This window comes from Sminthopsis crassicaudata, chromosome 6, assembly GCF_048593235.1.
Source record: "Sminthopsis crassicaudata isolate SCR6 chromosome 6, ASM4859323v1, whole genome shotgun sequence".
Classification (NCBI taxonomy): domain Eukaryota; kingdom Metazoa; phylum Chordata; class Mammalia; order Dasyuromorphia; family Dasyuridae; genus Sminthopsis; species Sminthopsis crassicaudata.
Genome location: NC_133622.1, coordinates 159,022,438 through 159,041,966, shown reverse-complemented (window position 1 = coordinate 159,041,966; position 19,529 = coordinate 159,022,438). Strand labels below are relative to the sequence as shown.

At 35.8% G+C, this 19,529-nt stretch overlaps 1 protein-coding gene across 1 annotated transcript in view; it reads left to right on the top strand.

Moving 5' to 3' along the window:
• The window catches only part of FRAS1 (Fraser extracellular matrix complex subunit 1), a 488,324-nt gene that overhangs the window by 215,008 nt on the left and 253,787 nt on the right, over positions 1 to 19,529 (top strand). The window contains exons 14-17 of the mRNA XM_074276760.1: positions 4,647 to 4,790; positions 12,788 to 12,928; positions 15,267 to 15,407; positions 16,527 to 16,700. Of these exons, the coding sequence (XP_074132861.1) occupies positions 4,647 to 4,790; positions 12,788 to 12,928; positions 15,267 to 15,407; positions 16,527 to 16,700 (600 nt within the window). The remainder of the gene's footprint in view (positions 1 to 4,646; positions 4,791 to 12,787; positions 12,929 to 15,266; positions 15,408 to 16,526; positions 16,701 to 19,529) is intronic.

The following is a 19,529-nucleotide window of genomic DNA, read 5'->3' as shown; positions in this document are numbered from 1 at the left end:
CATTCATGCAAAATGTATTTCCATACTAGTTTGAGAAAAGCACAGATACATAAAAACCCTAAGACAAATAAAGAAAAGGTATCATTTGATTTTCATTCAAACATCATTTATTTTTTCTCTGGAGATCAATAGCATTTTTAAATCCTACATCCTTCAGTATTGTTTTAGATCATTGTATTGCTCAGAATAGCTAAATCATTCATAATTCATCCTCATAAAATACTGCTGTTCCTCTGTGTACAGTGTTCTTCTGGTTCTGCTCACTTGACTCAGTATCAATTCATATAAGTATTTCTAGGTTTTTTCTGAAATCTACCTGCTCATCATTTCTTATTACACAGTAGCATTCTATTACATTCATAAACCACAATTTATACAGCTACTTCTCAGTGGGCATCCTCTCAGTTTCTGTGGTTGCCCTTTTGAGGTAATGCATTTATATAAAGTGTCGAGAACTCCTACTGAGGAAATCCCTGTCTGTTTATACAGATCAAGAAATGTCTGCAAACTGTAGTTTTTGCTACAAGTTTATGCTATAAATGTAGGGATCGTGACTTTTTAAGCTAATGCAGACAGTATGCTTCATAGGCAGAACTGGAGTTGAGATGTTTTTAATTCTCTGACCACTTCTCTCTTTGTAATTCCTCTCTGTAAACCTTAACAGTCTATATAAAGATGAGCTATTCTTATCAGTATTCAGCTCAAGCGCTGTTCTAATGCCTCTTTGTGGAGCAAAGGTGGCATTAGCTTCTGGGAGGCCATGCTGGTAGAGTTCTGGTTTTCACAGGTGCTAGAAAGATTTAAAAGTGGGTCTTCAAAAATATTAGCTTAGTTGAGTTTGGAGAAGTTCATTACATGGAGATTGGCCATTGGGTAATGGACTCCTTTTTTTGTGGCTACAGAAATTCAAGAAACAATAGTCTTAAGATATGGTTTGGTCATCATGCATATCACTGGAATAAATAACCATATTAATGATAATAACTAACATTTATATGCTGTGTGCCAGGCAACTCTACTAAACACTTTATAAATACCTCATTTGAATCTTGGAAGTAGGTGCCATTATTAACCCCATTTTACAGATGAGGAAACTAAGGTAAAGGTAAATGACTTGGCGAGGGTCATAAAGCTAGTAAGTGTCTGAGGCTGGAATTGATTTCAGGTCTTTGGGACTCTAGGTCTGGTGCTCTGCACCAGCTAGCTGTCCATATTGATAAAATAAATATTAGTCCATAGTTAGAAATATTTATTGTGTAGCCAATATAGGAAATAGAAAATACAATAATTACATCTCTGTGTCATGTTTGTCCTTGTAAAATAATGTAAAAGTAAGTGAAAATGCTGAAGGGAGGGAGAGAGAGTGAGAAAAAGAAGGAATGGGGGCGTGGAAAGAGACACACACAGAGAAACAAGGAAACATAGAGTTTGAGAATGTAGAGATGGGAACAGATATGATCTAAGATACAGTCGAGTTCTAGGAAGGTCAGCTTCCTGTGGGCAGAGACTCTCACCATTATTTATGGATTCCTCAGGACCTATCACATAATAGATGCTTAATATACTTGAGAATTTGAGAATGTAGAGATGAAAACAAATATGATTTAAGATACAATCTTGAGTTCCAGGAAGGTCAGATCCTTGAGAGCAGAGACTCACTATTATTTTATGTATTCCCCAGGACCTAGCACATAATAGATGCTTAATATACTTGAGAATTTGAGAATGTAGAGATGGGAACAAATATGGTTTAAGATATAATCGAGTTCTAGGAAAGTCAGCTCTTTGAGGGCAGGGACTCACTATTATTTATGTTTTCCTCAGGATCTAGCACATAATAGATGCTTAATATACCTGCTTATTAAATTGAGCAATGTCTCCAGTGAGGGAATGGTTAGAGGAGTAGGATACAAAAGTTGCCAATGAGGTAGGAAAATTCAGTGTTTTTAAAACCAAGGGAGGAGAAGGTTTGAAGAAGAAGGGTTGGGTCAGCTTTGACAAATGCTCAAAGAAAATGAACACGGAAAAAAATCAATGTCCTTTAAAATGAGCAAAGGAGAAAGGAGAGTATCTTTATTTAGTAATGAAGTGGCTGGATGTAAGGGAAAAGTGCCTTTTTTAACTGATAAGGGAGACTTGAACATATGGAATATTGTCATTTGAGACTGAGATTGTAGTGCTGGAGGTGTTTGTATGGGAAAGAGGGTCAAGATTTTATGTTATTGACTTCTGAGTCACGTGACCAATAAGTTGGAATAATACATTTTTTCTCTGTTCCCCATTAACTCTTAAAAAAACCCTCAAACAACATTATGCCACCACTTCAAAGAAGACTAAAGTGCCAGAAATAGATCAATTATACATGAATATATAGGACAAGAAAGCAAGAGGCCAAACAAGGTAACGGCAGTGGAGAGCTATTATTCATAATATACTCACTCAATACCCCTTTTCTATTAGCCTCTAGGTTCTGCAAATGAATAAACCAATCCAAATCCTTGAGATTTATTTAAGAGTTTCTGTCTTTCTGCAGAGATTTCACCTGCACTCCATCCCCTTACCCCCCCTTGAACACTCTCCCACCAATGTTTTCAATATTTGTAATGAAAAGTGGGCACACACTCATAAGAATCTGTCTAGATACCATAGGGGAGGAATAACTCAGAGCTCTGAACTGTAGGCTTATATGGTCTTTGCCTGTTCAGGAATAGCTGCAACTTTGAAAACTACTTCTTTACTCACAGTGTGGGGTATGCAGAATGTTCACTTGTACTAGCATTTCTGATGAGGGCTTGCTGAGCGCTTTTCAGGGCTGCTCATCCATCTTTGGTGTCCACCTGTGACCTGACTCTCACCTGTGACTCCAAGAAGCTGTGAAGAGTTCAATAGTTTTCCATTTGTTCACTGTCCTTAAAACTCTTTATATTCATATTTCCCACTTTTAATTAATAAAAAAATCTTTTTATGCCTTTTAAAATATAATTTTCCTACAAGAAAATTGAGTCTTTCTGTTTTTTTTTCACAGTTTACACCCAAACTCTTCAAATCCCACCTGAAGTTATTTCTTTATAGACATAGTAATATATGCAGCTATTTCTCCACACACAGATGAATATATTTGCATAGTTTTATTAATTTTTCTATTATTAGCTATAAAATGTTCATCTATAGCAATGACAGTTAACTTTTATCCTTTGGCAATTAATGTAAATCTCTTACTTACCCCCAAAATACTTTTCCTTGCCTTTTCATCACTAAATTGGACTTAAAGGGGTGATATGTCTTATATCATCCCCATGGTGAACATTTACAATCAAATTTTAGGAGAGGAGTGGTCTGTAACAACATCATTTAGCTACAAAAAGATAAAATATTTTACATTACTAACACATTTTGTGTTAGATCAACACAGCATAAATCTTTCTCTCTCCAAACAATATCTGAGCAAAAGCTAGCATTTCTATTCATGACCATCCTTATCATTTTTTCTGTGTATACATATATACATAATAACATCAAACAGGCAACAAAATATATAGCTCTCACATAAAAATCTGTATGCAATGATATCAATAACACATATACATATATAAATATTTCATAAACTGATAAAATGTATCTCAGAAGAAAATAAACAGAAACAAGGAAAGTACAAACATATGTTATAATTTATCAGTAAAGCATTATGTTTGGTCCCATAATTACTGTATGTTGTTGTGCTGTATGGAAATCCCACAAGTGTGATATTTCTTATACATTTTATTTTTAAAATTTTTAGTTATTTAAAAAAATCAGCATCATGTAAAAGTAGCTCTCATATAGCTTAGGATGCTAATTTTAGATTTCTAATGATATAGTTTGATCTCTCAAACTGATGTATCAAGGTCAGGTGAAGTCACTTTGCAGTTTGACCCTCTCTCATCATCATTTGATCTCCCCTGGCCTTTTCTGTCTGAGATGCACTTGATAAAACTGCTTGAGTTTCTGGTGGGGACCACCATATATTATTTTCTGAAATAGAGTTTCAGTTTTAGAAAGTTTTTCCCCCTAAAGCTAGAATTTTCTTATTAGTTCTTATTAACTGATTTTGCCACACAGTGTTTTCCAATAGCCTTTGGTTTCTTCTTGAATGTAATAACTTTTTTGGTGTCTGTTTTGGATTTCTGGTCATGTTTTGTGCACTTCTTTTGTTTTGTGCACTCTCCTTAGAAGTAATGATAAAAATTAAATTTATATCACAATTTACTGTTTCCGCTGAAGTGGTCCAGAGTCTGAATTTCAATTCCATCTTTGGCAAATGTGTGATCTTGGGCAATATTTCTCTTCGGCCTTAGGTTCCTCATCTTTCAAATGAAAGAGTTGGGTAAGAACTCCAAGGCTCTTTTCAGCTCTGGCATTCTATGATTTTTTTTTAAAGTAGATGAGGAAACTGAACTCCTTTTTCTAGTTAATATAACCAGTAAATTTCAAAGCCTGGACCAAGATACAGGTTTTTGGACATTCGATGCAGTTCATTTTCTCTTACGCTTTGCTCCTTCTCAACATGTGAGGAGCAAAGGTGTCAGTATCCTAGGGACAATTCTAGACCTTTAAAACAAAACTTTTCGTGTCATATGCTGTTCAGTGATTGTGTGTTTTGCCTTCAGGTTGCCACAAATCCTGTGCTACATGCTGGGGACCAACTGAGAAGAACTGCTTGTCTTGCCAGGATCAATTGCAAGTGCTCAAAGAAGGTTCTTGTAAGGACAGTTGTGGTCAGGGGTTTTACAACAAGAATGGAGTCTGTGATGGTAAGAATGTGGTAGCCGGAATAGCTTGTGATTGCTTTCCCTCTTTTCCTTTGCTTTCTTTCCCTTTCACCCAAACTTATAAATGCATTGAAAGACTGAGAGGAGGTTAAGTTGCCTGGGGGGGGGGTAACAGTGCCATTTATTGATACCTAACATAAGGCACCAACAACACTTTAAGTACATGAATAAATAAGCTCTCAGTGCCAAAAAGAAAGAAAATAGGTATTTCTAAAAATTGAGAATAGTGAACTAATATAACAAATTCCATATGATTTCAAGAGAAGTAGTAGAGCATAATGGATAGAGACCTGGTCTTAGAGTATTGATGATGATAATAATAATAGCATTTAAGATCTACACTGTACTTTACATGTGACTTTTTTGACTTTAATAACAAACCTGAGAGGTAGGTGCTCTTATCACCATTTTACTGAGGAAACTGAGGTATAACAGAGCAGCTAAGAAACTTGGCTCAGGGTCACAATCCAAGTAAATATCTGAAGAAGGATTCAGACTTCCTGCCTCCAAAGTTTTGGGCTCTATCTTCTGCTCCATCTAGTTGATCACAGAATCTAAGAGACCGAGTTGGAAGGGGTTTTAGGGGGCTTCTAGTCCAGCTTCTACATGAAAGGGACTAGAGCTGTGATATCTCTGCATAAGGCATACCAAGGAGAGGAACCTCCTCCACTGTGCAGGTTGGTGCTACCTTCTCTATATATCACAAATCGTCTTTGATCTGAGATGGCTTCAAGGTGGTGCCCTGTCTACTACAGTGATGTCAAATGCAGATAGGAATGGGAGCCACTAAACCAGACATAAGGATCCCTGTGGATTCATATTGATTTAGAAAACTGCATATCAACAATTTTTTGTTTTATTGTATTTTTTTTTTTCAATTTTGTTGGGGCAATTACTGCATACATCACTGGGCTTGGAGTCAGGAAAATTTGAATTCAAATTTGATCTCAGACTCTTACTAGCTATATGATCCTGGGCAAGTCACTTAACCTTCTTTCCTCATCTGTAAAATGATCCAGAGAAAGAAACGACAAACAATTCCAGTACATTTGCCAAGAAAACTACAATGGGGTCACAAAGAGGCACATATGACTGAAATGACCAAACAACAAAAATTTATTTTGTTGACTTTGCATTTCCTAATTGCATTTTAATTTGGTTTGGATCACACTCGAAATTGTTTTTGGTCACATGTGGTGTCTGATACCTTCATGTTATAGTATATTGTCTCATATACAAGAGGAATTTCCAATGTACAATTCTCAACCAATGGCCATCCAGTCCTAGCATGAAGATTTGGTAGGAATGGGGTAACCTATTACCTTTTGAGATAGCTTCAATTCAGGCAGTTTTTCCCTCACATCAATTGAAAATTCATCTCTGAAAATCCAATTTCTCTTTCTGCCTGCTGGGACCAAACAGAAGTCCAATTCCTCCTTCAAAATAGCCCTTCATATACTTGGAAATAGCTGTCAGATCATCTCCTCCGGGGCTTCTTTTCTCCAGGCTAAACAGGCCTAGTTCTGTCAACCTATCTGTTTATTACATGAACTCAAGGTCTTTCATTGTCCTGGTTTTCTTACTCTGGGCATTTTCCAGTTTATCAATGAACTTCTTAAACCGTGGTTCTCAGAACTGAATTTAATAATCTAGTTAATATCTGGCTCAGGCAGAGTGCTGAGACCGCCTTTCTCCTCATTCTACATCAACTGCTGATTCATTGAGCTTGTCGTCCACTAAAACCCCTAGAATCAATTTCAGAACAATTGCTGTCTAACCCTCCAAATAACATTTGTGAATCTGACCTTTTTGTATTTTTTGTAAGATTTTATATTTAACTCCATTGAATTTCATCTTATTAGGTTCAGCTCAGGGTTCTTGCTGATTCAGAGCCTTGTGGATCTCAAATCTTATCTAATACGTGAGTGCTTTCTCCCAGCTTGATGTTTTTTGCAAATTTGATGAGTGTTCTATTTATGCCCTTATCCAAATCTCTGGAAAAAAAAAAGTACAATAGCACTGGGAGAAATATAGATCCAGGGACATCCTATCAATGTGATGTGGAACCATTAACAATTGTCCTTCCAATCCCACCAGCCAACTGCGCCTAACTCCTGAATTCTGAGAATAATTGTATTTATATCTCATCTATATCTCTCTGTCTTCTCTTATAAGAATAATAAGAGTTACTTTATTTAGCACAGAGGTGTTCTACAATACTGCTGAGTGAAGTCTGAATCAGATTAAAATGTAATTTGGAAATGTTTAATAAAACAAATAAAAATATAATAAGCTACAGAGAACATTACATTTTAAAACTAAGTCAGTTATACAGTCTGCATGGATCTTTATGTGTGGATTAACAGCTTCTTGTTTCTATTTGAGTTTGACACATTGCTTTAGCTGATGATTTGCTAAGATCTAGACAATTATATCCACAGTTAGTAATTTTATCAAAAGAGGAAATGGGCTGAATTTGACATTACTTGTTTTTGATGAAGCCTTATTGGCTCCTTTTTATCACTCCTTCTCTTTCCATATCTTTGCCAACTTTGTTGTTCAGTTGTTCTTGACTCTTCATGACCCCATTTGGAGTTTTCTTGACAAAGATACTGGAATAGTTTGCCATTTCCTTTTCCAACGCCTTTTACAGATGAGGAACAGGATTAATGATTTCTCTGGGGACACACAGGTAGTATCTGAAGCCATATTTGATCTCAAGTCTTCTTGACTAATCTAACCTTTGTACCACCTACCTGTCCTAACTACTTGCTTAATAATGATCCTTCAATTTTTTACAATAAATACAGTTAAGTTCCCTGATATAAAGGTTGCAGATTTGGTATTCCTATCTTTCTTGAAAACTGGAACATTTCTTCTCTAATCTTGTGGTATCCTTCTAGTTTTCCATAATCTTTCACATTACTCCCAGCAGCCATTTTTTTTTTTTTAAAGAAACCTAAGAATAAAGTTCATCTGGTGAAGTTATTTAGAACTGTGAGGTGCTTTCTTCCAATCTCCCCTCTTATCTTAGACATCTAAGACATTATGTTAATTTGGTCTCTCATTTCCTATGTAAAGGTCTTTGCAGTACTATAGATTTTCTAACATCTGCCTTATCTTTGTGCTCCATGATTTTCCTAACCAAAGGAGTCTATTTGACCTATTTTTACCTCCTCAAGAGAGAATATTTTTCTTCTCTCTTTCTTTTTTCCCCTCCTTTCCCTTCTTCTCTTATTTACTAGCTCAATTTTTTGAATTTTGTTTTCTTTAACTTGAGAGTGTTATATCAATAGTAATAATTAGTAATTATATAAGTTTTTAGCATCTCTTTCCAGCTGTAGCCCATCTGAGATTTAGTGTCCCTGATTATTTTTATAGTATTTTGATACTGAATGAGATGAAGTGAGATCTTTCAAGACAGTTGTGAAAATCAAGTAAGGCTTCATCTACTTCAGAGTTTGGGTAGGCCTGAAGGACTTTGAGCATTGATTCAAGGGCATACTTTAGTCCCCTTCTGGTTATCCTCTCATGACACAATCTCCTCCCTATTTCAGTCAAATATGGGCAACTATGTACTTAATGGTCAAGTTCAATTTCATGGGTAAGACTCTCAGCCAATGAGGATGAGGGTCAGTGGTGGGAGGAGGTATTTTGCGTTAGGGATTAAAAGTGCTGTCCTGCCCACAGGGTGGGACTCCCTTCTCTCGAGAATGTAAAATAAACTTTGCTTTACTCTAGAGACATCTCCAGCTTTTTTTTATTAAATGGTGACCCCTCACCATTTCCATACCACACAATATTTAGATTTATCTCTTATTATTTGGTTTTGCTGATATCTTTAAAACTTTTATTTTAAAATCTGAGATGGTGGGGGTGCATTCTTTATGCCTTGAGAAGTCCCATTTTTCTTCCTTATTGAAGTTGTTTTTCCTTTGTGTATTTCATTCTTATACATTTCCCATTCCTCCTGGGCCCTGGGGAAATGTTGCACTCTTAGAGTTTTTCTTTCCTCTGAATTCTGAAATCTGCTTTGAGAAAATCTAGAGTACATGTCAAACTATGCTACCATTTCATCCCATCATTTCTACTCCTAACACTCATTCTTCTCAGTAAGAATCAGACATTGTAGAATTTCCCTTTGTTTCTCTACCTTTTAAAGGATAACATTATTACTCAGGCAAGTTAAGGAATTATTGAGGTGTTCCAGGACTCTTGTTTCAAGACATTTCTGAATAACTGAAAATTCCCCATCACTACTGTATCATCCCTTTGGGGTTGTGTTTCCCAAATTCCTTATTATTTCTGTTTTTTGACCAAGTGGTCTGTAGTATACATCAATGATAAATCACTTTTTAAATACTGTATTGGTTTGTACTCTTCCTCTCTATTAAGCTTCTCCTAAATTCTTCTTAAACTATAGTTTACCTAAAATACTCTCCTTCCAATCTTTCTCACTTGTTCAATTTTTTTTTAAATCAGTTAAAACCACTCAGAGTCATGGTCCAGTCATGAATTTCATCTCATCAAATATCAGGGATGCCATTTATGAGGTGTGAGAATGGGCTGAGAGGTAGACGCAGGCCCAACATGAAAAGAATTTACGAACCCAAGAGACTATGGCAAAAAGGAAAGTTTTATTTTTCACTAAGAAAGAATTCTCTTAAGCGGACAAACCCCTAATAAAATCAGGAGATTTGTAAGGAGTGTGCTGACAATTCTCAGTTTTATGGGCAGATCCTGGCCTGGGTTAGGGACAGTTTGAGTTAATTATCAGACCAACATTTCCAATTGAAGAAGGTATTAGGAGTGGTCCTGGACTAATTTTCAACTCAGTAGAGGGTGTAATCAATAGAGGATGTTGCCAGTTCCCACCAGAATAAAACTACTTATCTTGATTCCCTGGGGCGAGTCTCTCCCAGAGGAGAGCTCCTCAGTTTCCCTCCCATTGCCCCCCAAAGTTCAAAGGGAACACTATTTGCATCACCATGAAGTGTAATTTGTCTGCTTTCCTTAGAATTTTTAAGTTGTCTTCTTTCTTGCCTAAATTTTGGAATTTATACATAGATATTTGAGGCCATGGGTTAAACCAATAGCTCATTTCTTGCATTTTGTCTTCTTTGAACTTTAGAGTGTTAAATCAATATTAGTTATTAGTAACTAAATAAATACTGTTACCTAAATTATATTCTTAGTAAATATTAGTAATTATTATCTAAATATTGACCGTTATTTATGTTATGAAAATATTAGTCAATAGTGGTTTAGTTTCTATTTTTATATTCATCCTCTATTGCTTACTGCATCTTTTATCTTTTGTGGCCCCACTATATTCATCTTTGGAGTCTAAAAGCATCTAGATTCCTCCTCTTCAGGAATGGGTATAATTTGGTTTTGAAAATTATATTTATGTATACATTTTTCTCCTATGTGTGAAACGTTTCCATTTTCTAACATCTTCATAAGGTTCATTTCTTTCAGATCTTAAATCTTTTCTCCTACAGTAAAACTTTTTTTTCTGGGTATTTTTTTCTTAAGAAATGCTTCATTATTCCTTATAACCTGGGATATGCAGAGGGAACCTTTGCTTTTTCCAGGATGGAGATCAGGTTTCACTTAGAACACATAGTAGTCACTTAACTATGGCAGAAAAAAAAAAATTAGTCCATGCTAGGTGAAGGATTATCTACATAATTGTCTACTCACAATGGCTGAGATTTTCAGCCTTGGAATTTTTTTTGACTGCTGTTGGTGGTTACAAGTTAGTCTTAAGCATCTTATTAACACTTTTATAGCCACTTTGACAATTTTATATATATATATATATATATATATATATATATATATATATATATATATAAAATATAACTTGACAATCCTATGGCTTCCTTTTCTTAATTTCAACAGTTTCTGGTTCATACTCCATCAATCTTTTGTCTGTTTCACCAGTTTGCCCAAGACACTGATTCCCTCCATAAATTTTCTTTAATTATTCTACTTGATTTTTTTCTTACTTAATTTTGCCTATCCATTCTTAAATCTAACTCTTTACACTCTATTCCCTCAACTTTCTTAATCATACATAGTATTTCTTTATCTTTTGATAGCCTTCTTAACTGATCTTGATCCTGGTTCCATTTCTGCCTAAAACTAAACTCTGGCCTAGATTTTGGACTTAAAAATTTTCCTTTAGGAAAATTTCCCTAATTTTCCCCAAATGCCTCCTTTCCAAATTCAATTTCTGGATCTTTCATGTATGGGCTGTAACAATCTAATATATAAGAAAAGGAAACTGAGGTAGAATAATAGGCATCTGAAACAAGGCCTTCTCTCTATATGTTATACCATGTCATATTAATTATTAGCAATAATTATTACCCACAGTCTCTGGGTTTTATTCTGAAGAATGCTATCAGAGACAGATATAGGTTACAAGAGAATAATTGATATCTGCAGTAACTTCAAAATCAAATAAATATGAGGCATTTTAATAGCCTGTTGAAAGAATGCCATTAGAAACATAGAATTTAAGGGCTTGAAGAGGCCTTAGAAGGCAACGTTTGATCCTTATCAGAACAAAAATTTTCCTCTGTCTGACTTGAAAACCTGTCCTCCAACTTTAAGTCTTTGAGTGAGAGGTAACTCAAAACAGCTTGTTTTTGGACAGTTTTAACAATTAGAATTCTTCCTACTTTAAGTCTAAACTTGCTTCTTTGTAACATCCACATTTTGCTCCTACTATATGATAGATATTATTGCCGACTTACAGATGAGGAAACTGAATTTCAGAGAAGTCACTTGCCTGTTTAACATAGCTGGTTAGTGATGGCAAAACTTCACCCAGGTCCATGGACTATAATAAGGCCTTTGCCTATTAGAATCATGCTTCCTTTCCACTACTCAGTAAGGGGGCTCAAGTAAACATTTTTGGAATGAATGAACAAACGATCTTTTTGTGAAAAGGGTGATTTTCTAAGAGTCAATCGAAGTAGTTTTTGAAATTCAGATACTTTGTGAAACTCATTAATGTTTAAGTAGAATAGATTGAATTTGGGGGGAGAAACCTTGTTTTGCTTCCAACAGGGCCAGGGTATCATATTAATTTAGGTGTATCTCTGGTGTAAATAGAGCCCTAGACCTGGAAAACCTAAATTGGAATCTGGCTTTGGATTCTTAATTGTTATGTAAGCTTGGGCAGATCACAAAGTCTCTGCCTGTTTTGGTTTCCTTTATAAAATGAAGATAACAAGAGTATCTATCTTCCAGGGTTATTGTGAAGATCAAATGAGAATATTTGTAATGTGCTTTACAGAACTTAAAATACTACATAAATGCTTCACTTTTACATCTGCCATCCTGACTATTTTCAACTCCAGGAAACAAGATGGCACTCCCAGATGGGAATGTTGTTGGGCACCACATCCCTCAGCCTTATCTCTCTGCTGATTGGAGGATAGGAGTGTAGAATACCAAATTCTTCCCAATGCCTTCCTCTATAAAGTACATGACCTGGACTCTCAGCTCATTCCATTTTTTTCTGCTATTCTACCTGGTTTCTCCACCTTCTACTCACCCCACCTGTGCTATATATGTCCTAGTGTCCCATCTCCCTCTATTTCCTTTCATGTGTTGTCTCTTCCCTTCCCCCCAATTAAATTGTAAGTTTTTTGAGGGAAAGAATTGTTTTTTTTAAATAGTATCTCTAGTATTTAGCATAGTGACACACAGTAGGTGCTTAAGAGATGTTTGCTGGATTGGCAATATTGGTATTATTACTAGTTATTCTTGAATTAGTAACTGTTTCTCCTTCAGTCCTGATAGTTGAATAAGCAAAATTCTCTGAAAGGCTGGGATCCAGTAAGTAGAATCTGGCCCAGCTGCCTAAGAGAATGAGGTTATTATATTGAGAGGAACTATTGCAATTATAAAGAATATGCTTTGCTGTTTTGTTTCCTTTATGGATTTTTCTCCCTCTTTAGCTTGTGACCCATCCTGTGAGAGCTGTGGTCCAGAGAGTCCTCGCTGTCTGACATGTGCAAAGAATACCGTATGGCATGAAGGCAAGTGCATTCCAGAATGCCCTCCTGGGCACTATCCTGATGGCACTGGCAGATGTTCAGGTAAGCCTTGTTGATCCATTCTTGTCATTCTCATTAACATCGTTGTGAGAAAGCATTAATGAGGACTCTTTGAGGTGCTCTGTGCTATGACCTTCTATGAATGAATGATCTTACTGCTTCAGGATCCCTGGACGTAAATGGAATATTTTAGATGAGAGGGGATTTTGTTCCCCTTTACTTTGGAATTTTGTCTGTAGAATCTGAATATCTCTGAGTGTGTATGTGAGGAGAGTTCAAGTGATTTAAAATCATGCTAAGCATATATATCCTCTCAAGAGATAAATTGTTTCACCAAAAACTAAAGTTATGTTTTCCCTAAAGTCCTTATACACATTTAAACTTAAACTTTATTTATGGTGTAGCTAGTATAAATTGAAATCTAAAGCAAATATTTAAAAATTAAAAAAAAATGTATCACAATTTATCCTTTCCCCCCATCTTATTGCTAATATGTTTTATATATATAAGATACATGATATGTAACATTAATATATTTGTATATGTTATATATTACATCTATGTTATGTATATAATGTATGACACATGAATATATAACTATATATAATACACACAATAATATATTTTAGCTATATATACATGTAAATTATGACCTGTAATTATTAAAATTATAAATCTCAATCATTATGAGCTGAGAAATTTCATGTCTACTTTTATGTATCATTTAGAAATAGGATTTCTAAACCCTACATAGATATATAGGTATAGTAGTAGCAAAGTTTATTTAAGATTCAAAACTAAAAGGTTGAATATATACATGACCCAAATATTTTCCAGAAGCTCAGAACAGGTCAAGCCTCTCTTAAGACACTTTTGCAAATTAGTGACTGCTCTGACTAGATTCCTCAGGAATTAATTTCTCCTCCTTCTAGTTAGATTTCTCTCCTTTCCTTGCTTCTCACTTTTCTGAACCTTATACAATCTACCTTTCCACCCTTATCCCAGCTGCTTACATCAGTGTGTTGGGAGCAGGATAACTGTGGTAAAATGGGTGATAGTGTCAAGAGGGCAGAGAGAAGGAAACACCTTTTAAATACAATTGGTTGACTATATCAAAAGGGGAAATGAAGGAAAAACTTATCCTTCTATCTATTTAAATGCTTCTTCCTGCCTCCTATTATCTTTGGTATTAGATTACTAACCTCAATCATTCTCCCTCTTGTTTCTGCTTATGAATTGAGATCTTCCACATCATTTTAGTGATGTTTAACTTTTTGTAACCTCATTGGGGTTTTCTTGGCATTTTTGCCATTTCCTTCTACAAGTCATTTTACAGATGAGGAAACTGAGACATTCTTACATAACTTGTTCAGGGATGCATACATAAGTAAATGTTGAAGGTCAAATTTGAATGCATAAAGATGAGCCTTTTTGACTCTAGAACCAGTGCTGTATTCATTGAACCATCTATACCTACCCTATATTCACGTAGATTATATGGCTAACACATTCTTGTGGGTAGGGCTAGGAAAGTCACTAATATTGTATAATTTTATTTCAATTAGAAAATGTTTTCCTAGTTACCAACATCTAACTTGCAAACTGACTTTTACAACATAACTCATTTCAAAATTGGGACCCATCTGTATATTTAGGAAATGTAATTCTTAAAAGAAAATAGTATTAAATTACTAAGTATTGGTCCTATGCCCTTCCAATATTCATGAATGCTTGTCATCTTCTTATAGTCTCCTTGTACCCTTGAGACATATAGTTAATGTGGGAATGTGTTTGCTTGATCATATATAATGGTTACAAGGATTTTCTTTTTTTCTATTTTCATGAGGTAGAAGAAGGCAGGAGAGAGAGAAAATACATTTTTGCTACTTGAAAAAAAATTTAAGGGCTCTTTGTATTCCATTCTCTTAAAATTCTGTTTCCTTCAAAGGTTAGATCAAGCTTTTACCTCCTATGTGTTTTGAGACCTCTTCTGATCCCCCCAAATGCCAGTGCCTCCCCTCCTATGTCTTTGTATTTATTTTATGTGTGCTTGCTTCTCCCCCCAATGTGATTAAGATCCTTGAAGACAGGAACTGATTATTTTTTGTCTTTGCATTCTAAGCAACTATTGCAATACATGGCACTAAAGTGCTTGTTGATTCAGAGTTTCAGCTGAAGTATACCACTGATGAAAGGGAGTCAGACTTTGAATCCACAGAGAGGTGCATTTAGGGGAGATATTCTGTGAATGCTAAGAGAGTGATGAATCTTTGTCTATTCTGTGTATCATGAACAGGGGGCAAAGCAGCTAGCCATCTTTATTTCTTCATAGCTAACTCACATCCCATTATATTAATTTCCCTTATGTTGCTTTCTTTAGGTTGTCATGTTTCCTGTGCCAGCTGCAAAGGCCCCTCAGCTGCCCACTGTACCTCCTGTTCACATTCTTGGGTGTTGCACCAAAACCAATGTCTCTCTGACTGTGGACAGAGTTTTTACCCTGACCTCGGCATCTGCAAAGGTATTGGGAGAATTCTTACATTGACTTATAAACGCCTATAAAATGTCATTATTTTTCTTCTGGGGATTTTCTTTTAGAAGTTGATGGATATGTGGTTCCTGAATTTGCAGTTAGGGAGAACTGAATTTGCCTCAGGTATTTTCAAATCATATGACCCTCTGTATGTCCTCTCTCTCTCTCAGGCTCAGTTTCCTCATCTGTAAATGAGAATTAGAGTGAGGTTGTTGAAAGAACTGAAAGAAAGAACCTATGTAAAGTACTCTGTAAACCATGGCACTTAATTTGTTAGCTATGATGACTATAACTTTTATTATTATTTTTCAGTGTAACTAAAAGTGTAAGTTAAAAAAAATCTGTGTGACTGTTAAAGCAAATTCATCTTTTCCAAGCTTGAGATATTTGGTTGACAACACAAATAATTAGTGTGTATTTTTTACTGTAAAGCAGTTGGTTTTTAGTTTTGTCCATGGACAACATAGATCATTTTCAGGCTGATATGGTATGTCATGATTTTTCTGCTTGTGTACAAAAGAATTAATATTTTCTTAAAAAACCAATATATTTTACTTCTCCCCAAATTACACATTAAAACAATTTTTAAAACTTAAAAACGTTTTTGAGTCTCAAATTCTCTCTCTCCCTTCTTCCTTTCTTCCTTCCCTGAGTTGGTAAGGGATTAGATATAGATTGTGTATGCAATCATGTGAAATATTAGGAAATGGATATTTTCTTTACCAGGGTTAAATCTGTTTTTTTTTTGCTTTTTTCCTCATTTGCCCAACAAAGCATCTCAATTAATTATTAATTTCCATTTTGTTTTCCTTCAAGGAATAAGTGGTCAATGACATTCATAAGCAAGTGGAATTTTTAATACGAGGCTCTTATTTGGGCAAAAAAAGACTTTAAAATGAGCATTGGATATCAGGTATTTTTGCTCACTGAAAAAAAATCTCATTGGAATTAGTGGCAACTTGGATATCACAAGAGACTATTGGGAGAGATTGCATTAGTAAATGGATTCATCCAGCGGACTTTCTAGTTGCTTTGGTTCAGTGATGGATTTCCTCCTTTGCTGAGAAAAAAAAAAGCCTGTGTATTACTTTTTATTCTTGGTTGCAGCTTGTCATCCTTCATGCCTGAATTGTGTTGGTCCAGAGCCTTCTAATTGCACCCAATGCAGGAAACCAGAGGAAGGGGTGCAGGCTGAACAGACATTTGAGGAAATCTTTTCTGGAACATGTATGTCCCGGTGCAAAGACCATTTTTACTTGGAGAGCACTGGAGTCTGTGAAGGTAAGCAATCTAAGAACATGTGGGGCCAGGGGCTCTGAACAGGCACACTAGTAGTTTGCTGGGATTCTACTAAAATGTTCTGGAATGCTCCCAGATTCTGGTTAGGTCTATGTTGGAGGCAATGTGGTATAGTGAAAAAAGAACAGATTTTGGAGATCCTAGGTTTGAGTCCTAATTCTGACACATACTGGTTTTGAAACTATGAGAAAACCACTTAATACTTGAGTTTCAGTTTCTTATCTGTAAAAGGGAGATATTAATGTTTGTTCTTTGTATATTATTAGGCTATTTTGTTGAAGTCTCTCAGAATGCATTATGTCAATTGTTATTGTCTTAGAAAATTGGGTAGTTAAGTGAGTGGGGAACTAAGATAAAAGGAGAAAGCACAGAAAAGTAATGGAGTGAAAAATGAAAATGAAGCAGCAGCCCCTTTCCACTTTCCACTGGAGGCCAAAAAGACTACTTTAAATTCTTTGCCCCTGACCTTTTTTCATTAAAGTCACCAAGAACAGGAATAGCTTTAGTCAGTTTCTTAAACATGGTTAGTCAAATATTATGTAGATATTTTTTCCCAGAAAGCAATACAGTTAGCAGCTGGAATAAATCATATAGTTTATTTTGCAAACTCAGTTGCCGTGTCATCTAATTGCCTTTTAGAAACACAAATTAGTACTTTTAAGCAAAATGTGGGCTCATGTCAAACTCAAACTGTGTTTGAGGCAACTTTTATTGTCAGTTGGTGAGATTATCTGTAGGAATTTGTCTAATAGTTATTGGCTGGCTTCTACTTTGAAAGAGTGAAGACCACTTGAACTATCTCTCTGGGACATACTGGAAGGGCCAGTACCCCAGAAAGTAAGAAGTATTCTATTCTTTCATCTTCATTTAATTCACAAATCACATAAGTATGCATATGATAACCATACAAAATAATAAATACATGTGGGGGGGGAGAGAATGCATTAGCATTTGAGGGATCCAGAAAGGCTTTGTGTGGAAAGTGGTACTTAAGGTGAATCTTGAAAGATCATAAGGTTCTGTAAGGCAACAGCTAAGGCAGGGAAGAGAGAGAGTAATAGAAGGAAAGAGGAAGAGACAGAGAGGGAAGGGATGGGGGAGAGAGAGAAGGAGAGGAAGAAGGAGGAGAGAAGGAAGGAAAGAGGGAGAGGGAGGAAGGAGAGAGAAAGAAGAAGAGCAAGACAGAGTTAGGGAGAGAGAGAGAAGGAAGGAGAAAAGGAGAAAGGGAGGCAAGGGAAAGAGAGAAAGAGATTCATAGAGAGATACAGAGAGAGATACACAGAAAGAGATAAAAAGGTAGAAGAGAGAGAGACAGACAGACAGCAACACACAGAGAAAGACAGAGAGATGGAGAGGGAGAGAAGGGAGATGGGGAGTAGAGACAGTGATAGAGACAGAGAGGGATAGGATGGAAAGAAAGAGACAGAGAGATTTCCAGATCTAGAGACAGCCAGTATAGTGGCCTGGAGAGGGGAAATAGAATACCATAAATGAGGAAGAGAAAGTGATGTACAGTTTGGTTGAGTCATAATGTGTAAGAAAGGGAATACTATATATGGAGGCTGAATTAGGTTGGAGTCAGATTGTGAAAGGCTTTAAAAGCTAAATGAAAGATTTTATATTTCATAGTGGAGGTAATAAGGACACACTGAAATAGGGGAAGAGACATGGAGAGACCTGTATTTAAGGAAAATTACTGGCATTCTTGCTGAGGATAGATTATAGACAGAGAGAGACATTTAGCCTGGAGAACCACTTAGGGAAGCCATTTCAATAATCTAAGAAGGAGGTGAGGAAGGTCTGAAATAAGGTAGTAGCTACATGAATTGCATGAATGGGACAAATGCAAGAGATGTAGAGTTAAAAATGGTAATGTCTGGAAACTGGATATATGGATTGAAAGAGAATAAGGAATTTAGCATAATATGGAGGTCATGACTCTAGGCACCTGGAAATATGGTGTCCTTCATAGAAATAGGGAAGAGGTAGAGACAAGAGTTTTTTTTTTTGGAAAAATAATACATTCAATTTTGGACATGTTGAGTTTTAATGGTCTTCAGGACAATGAATGTCTAACAAGAAGTTGGTGATTCAGAACTGGAGTTCAGGAAGGACTGGAACTAGGATGCATGTAAAATGATGTCACCAAGAGAAGACATGTAGAAGAGACAGAAGGTGGCCCGGGATAGAGCCTTAGAACGCTTAGACAATGGGATGTGAATTATGAACTAGCAAAGGAGATGGAAGAATGGTCAGACGGGAGAGAAGACAGTATGTTTTCCCCTGAAGCATTTGGGGTTAAGTGACTTGCCCAGGGTCACACAGTGACCCTGTTGTGTCTGAGATCAGATTTGAACTCAGGTCCTCCTGACTTCAAGGCTGCTGCTCTATCCCCTGCATCACCTAGCTGCCCTGAGGGGAGAGTATTTCTGAAGAGAAAGTGATTAACATTGTTAAATAGAGCAGATATTTTTAGAAGACCATCAGATTTTGCAGGTAGAAGCTCAATGGTAAATTTAGAGCAGTATCAGTTGACTAATAAGGATGGAATAATGATATTTGTAAAGCATTAGGAAATGGAAGGAGAACAAATGAAAACACTGAGTATTGAGTTTTTGTCCTCCAAGAAGTCTGAGTTTGATTATTCTCTATTTTGGTGTTTAATTGGAGTTTTTAATTTGTTTTCTAGATTTTTAAAAACTTGTGTGCTCAATTCATTTATGTGTTCTTTCTTTCTCTTATTGTTTTTTATAATAAGAATTTTTTTCAAAGTATATGCAAATATAGTTTTCACCATTCATCCTGCAAAAA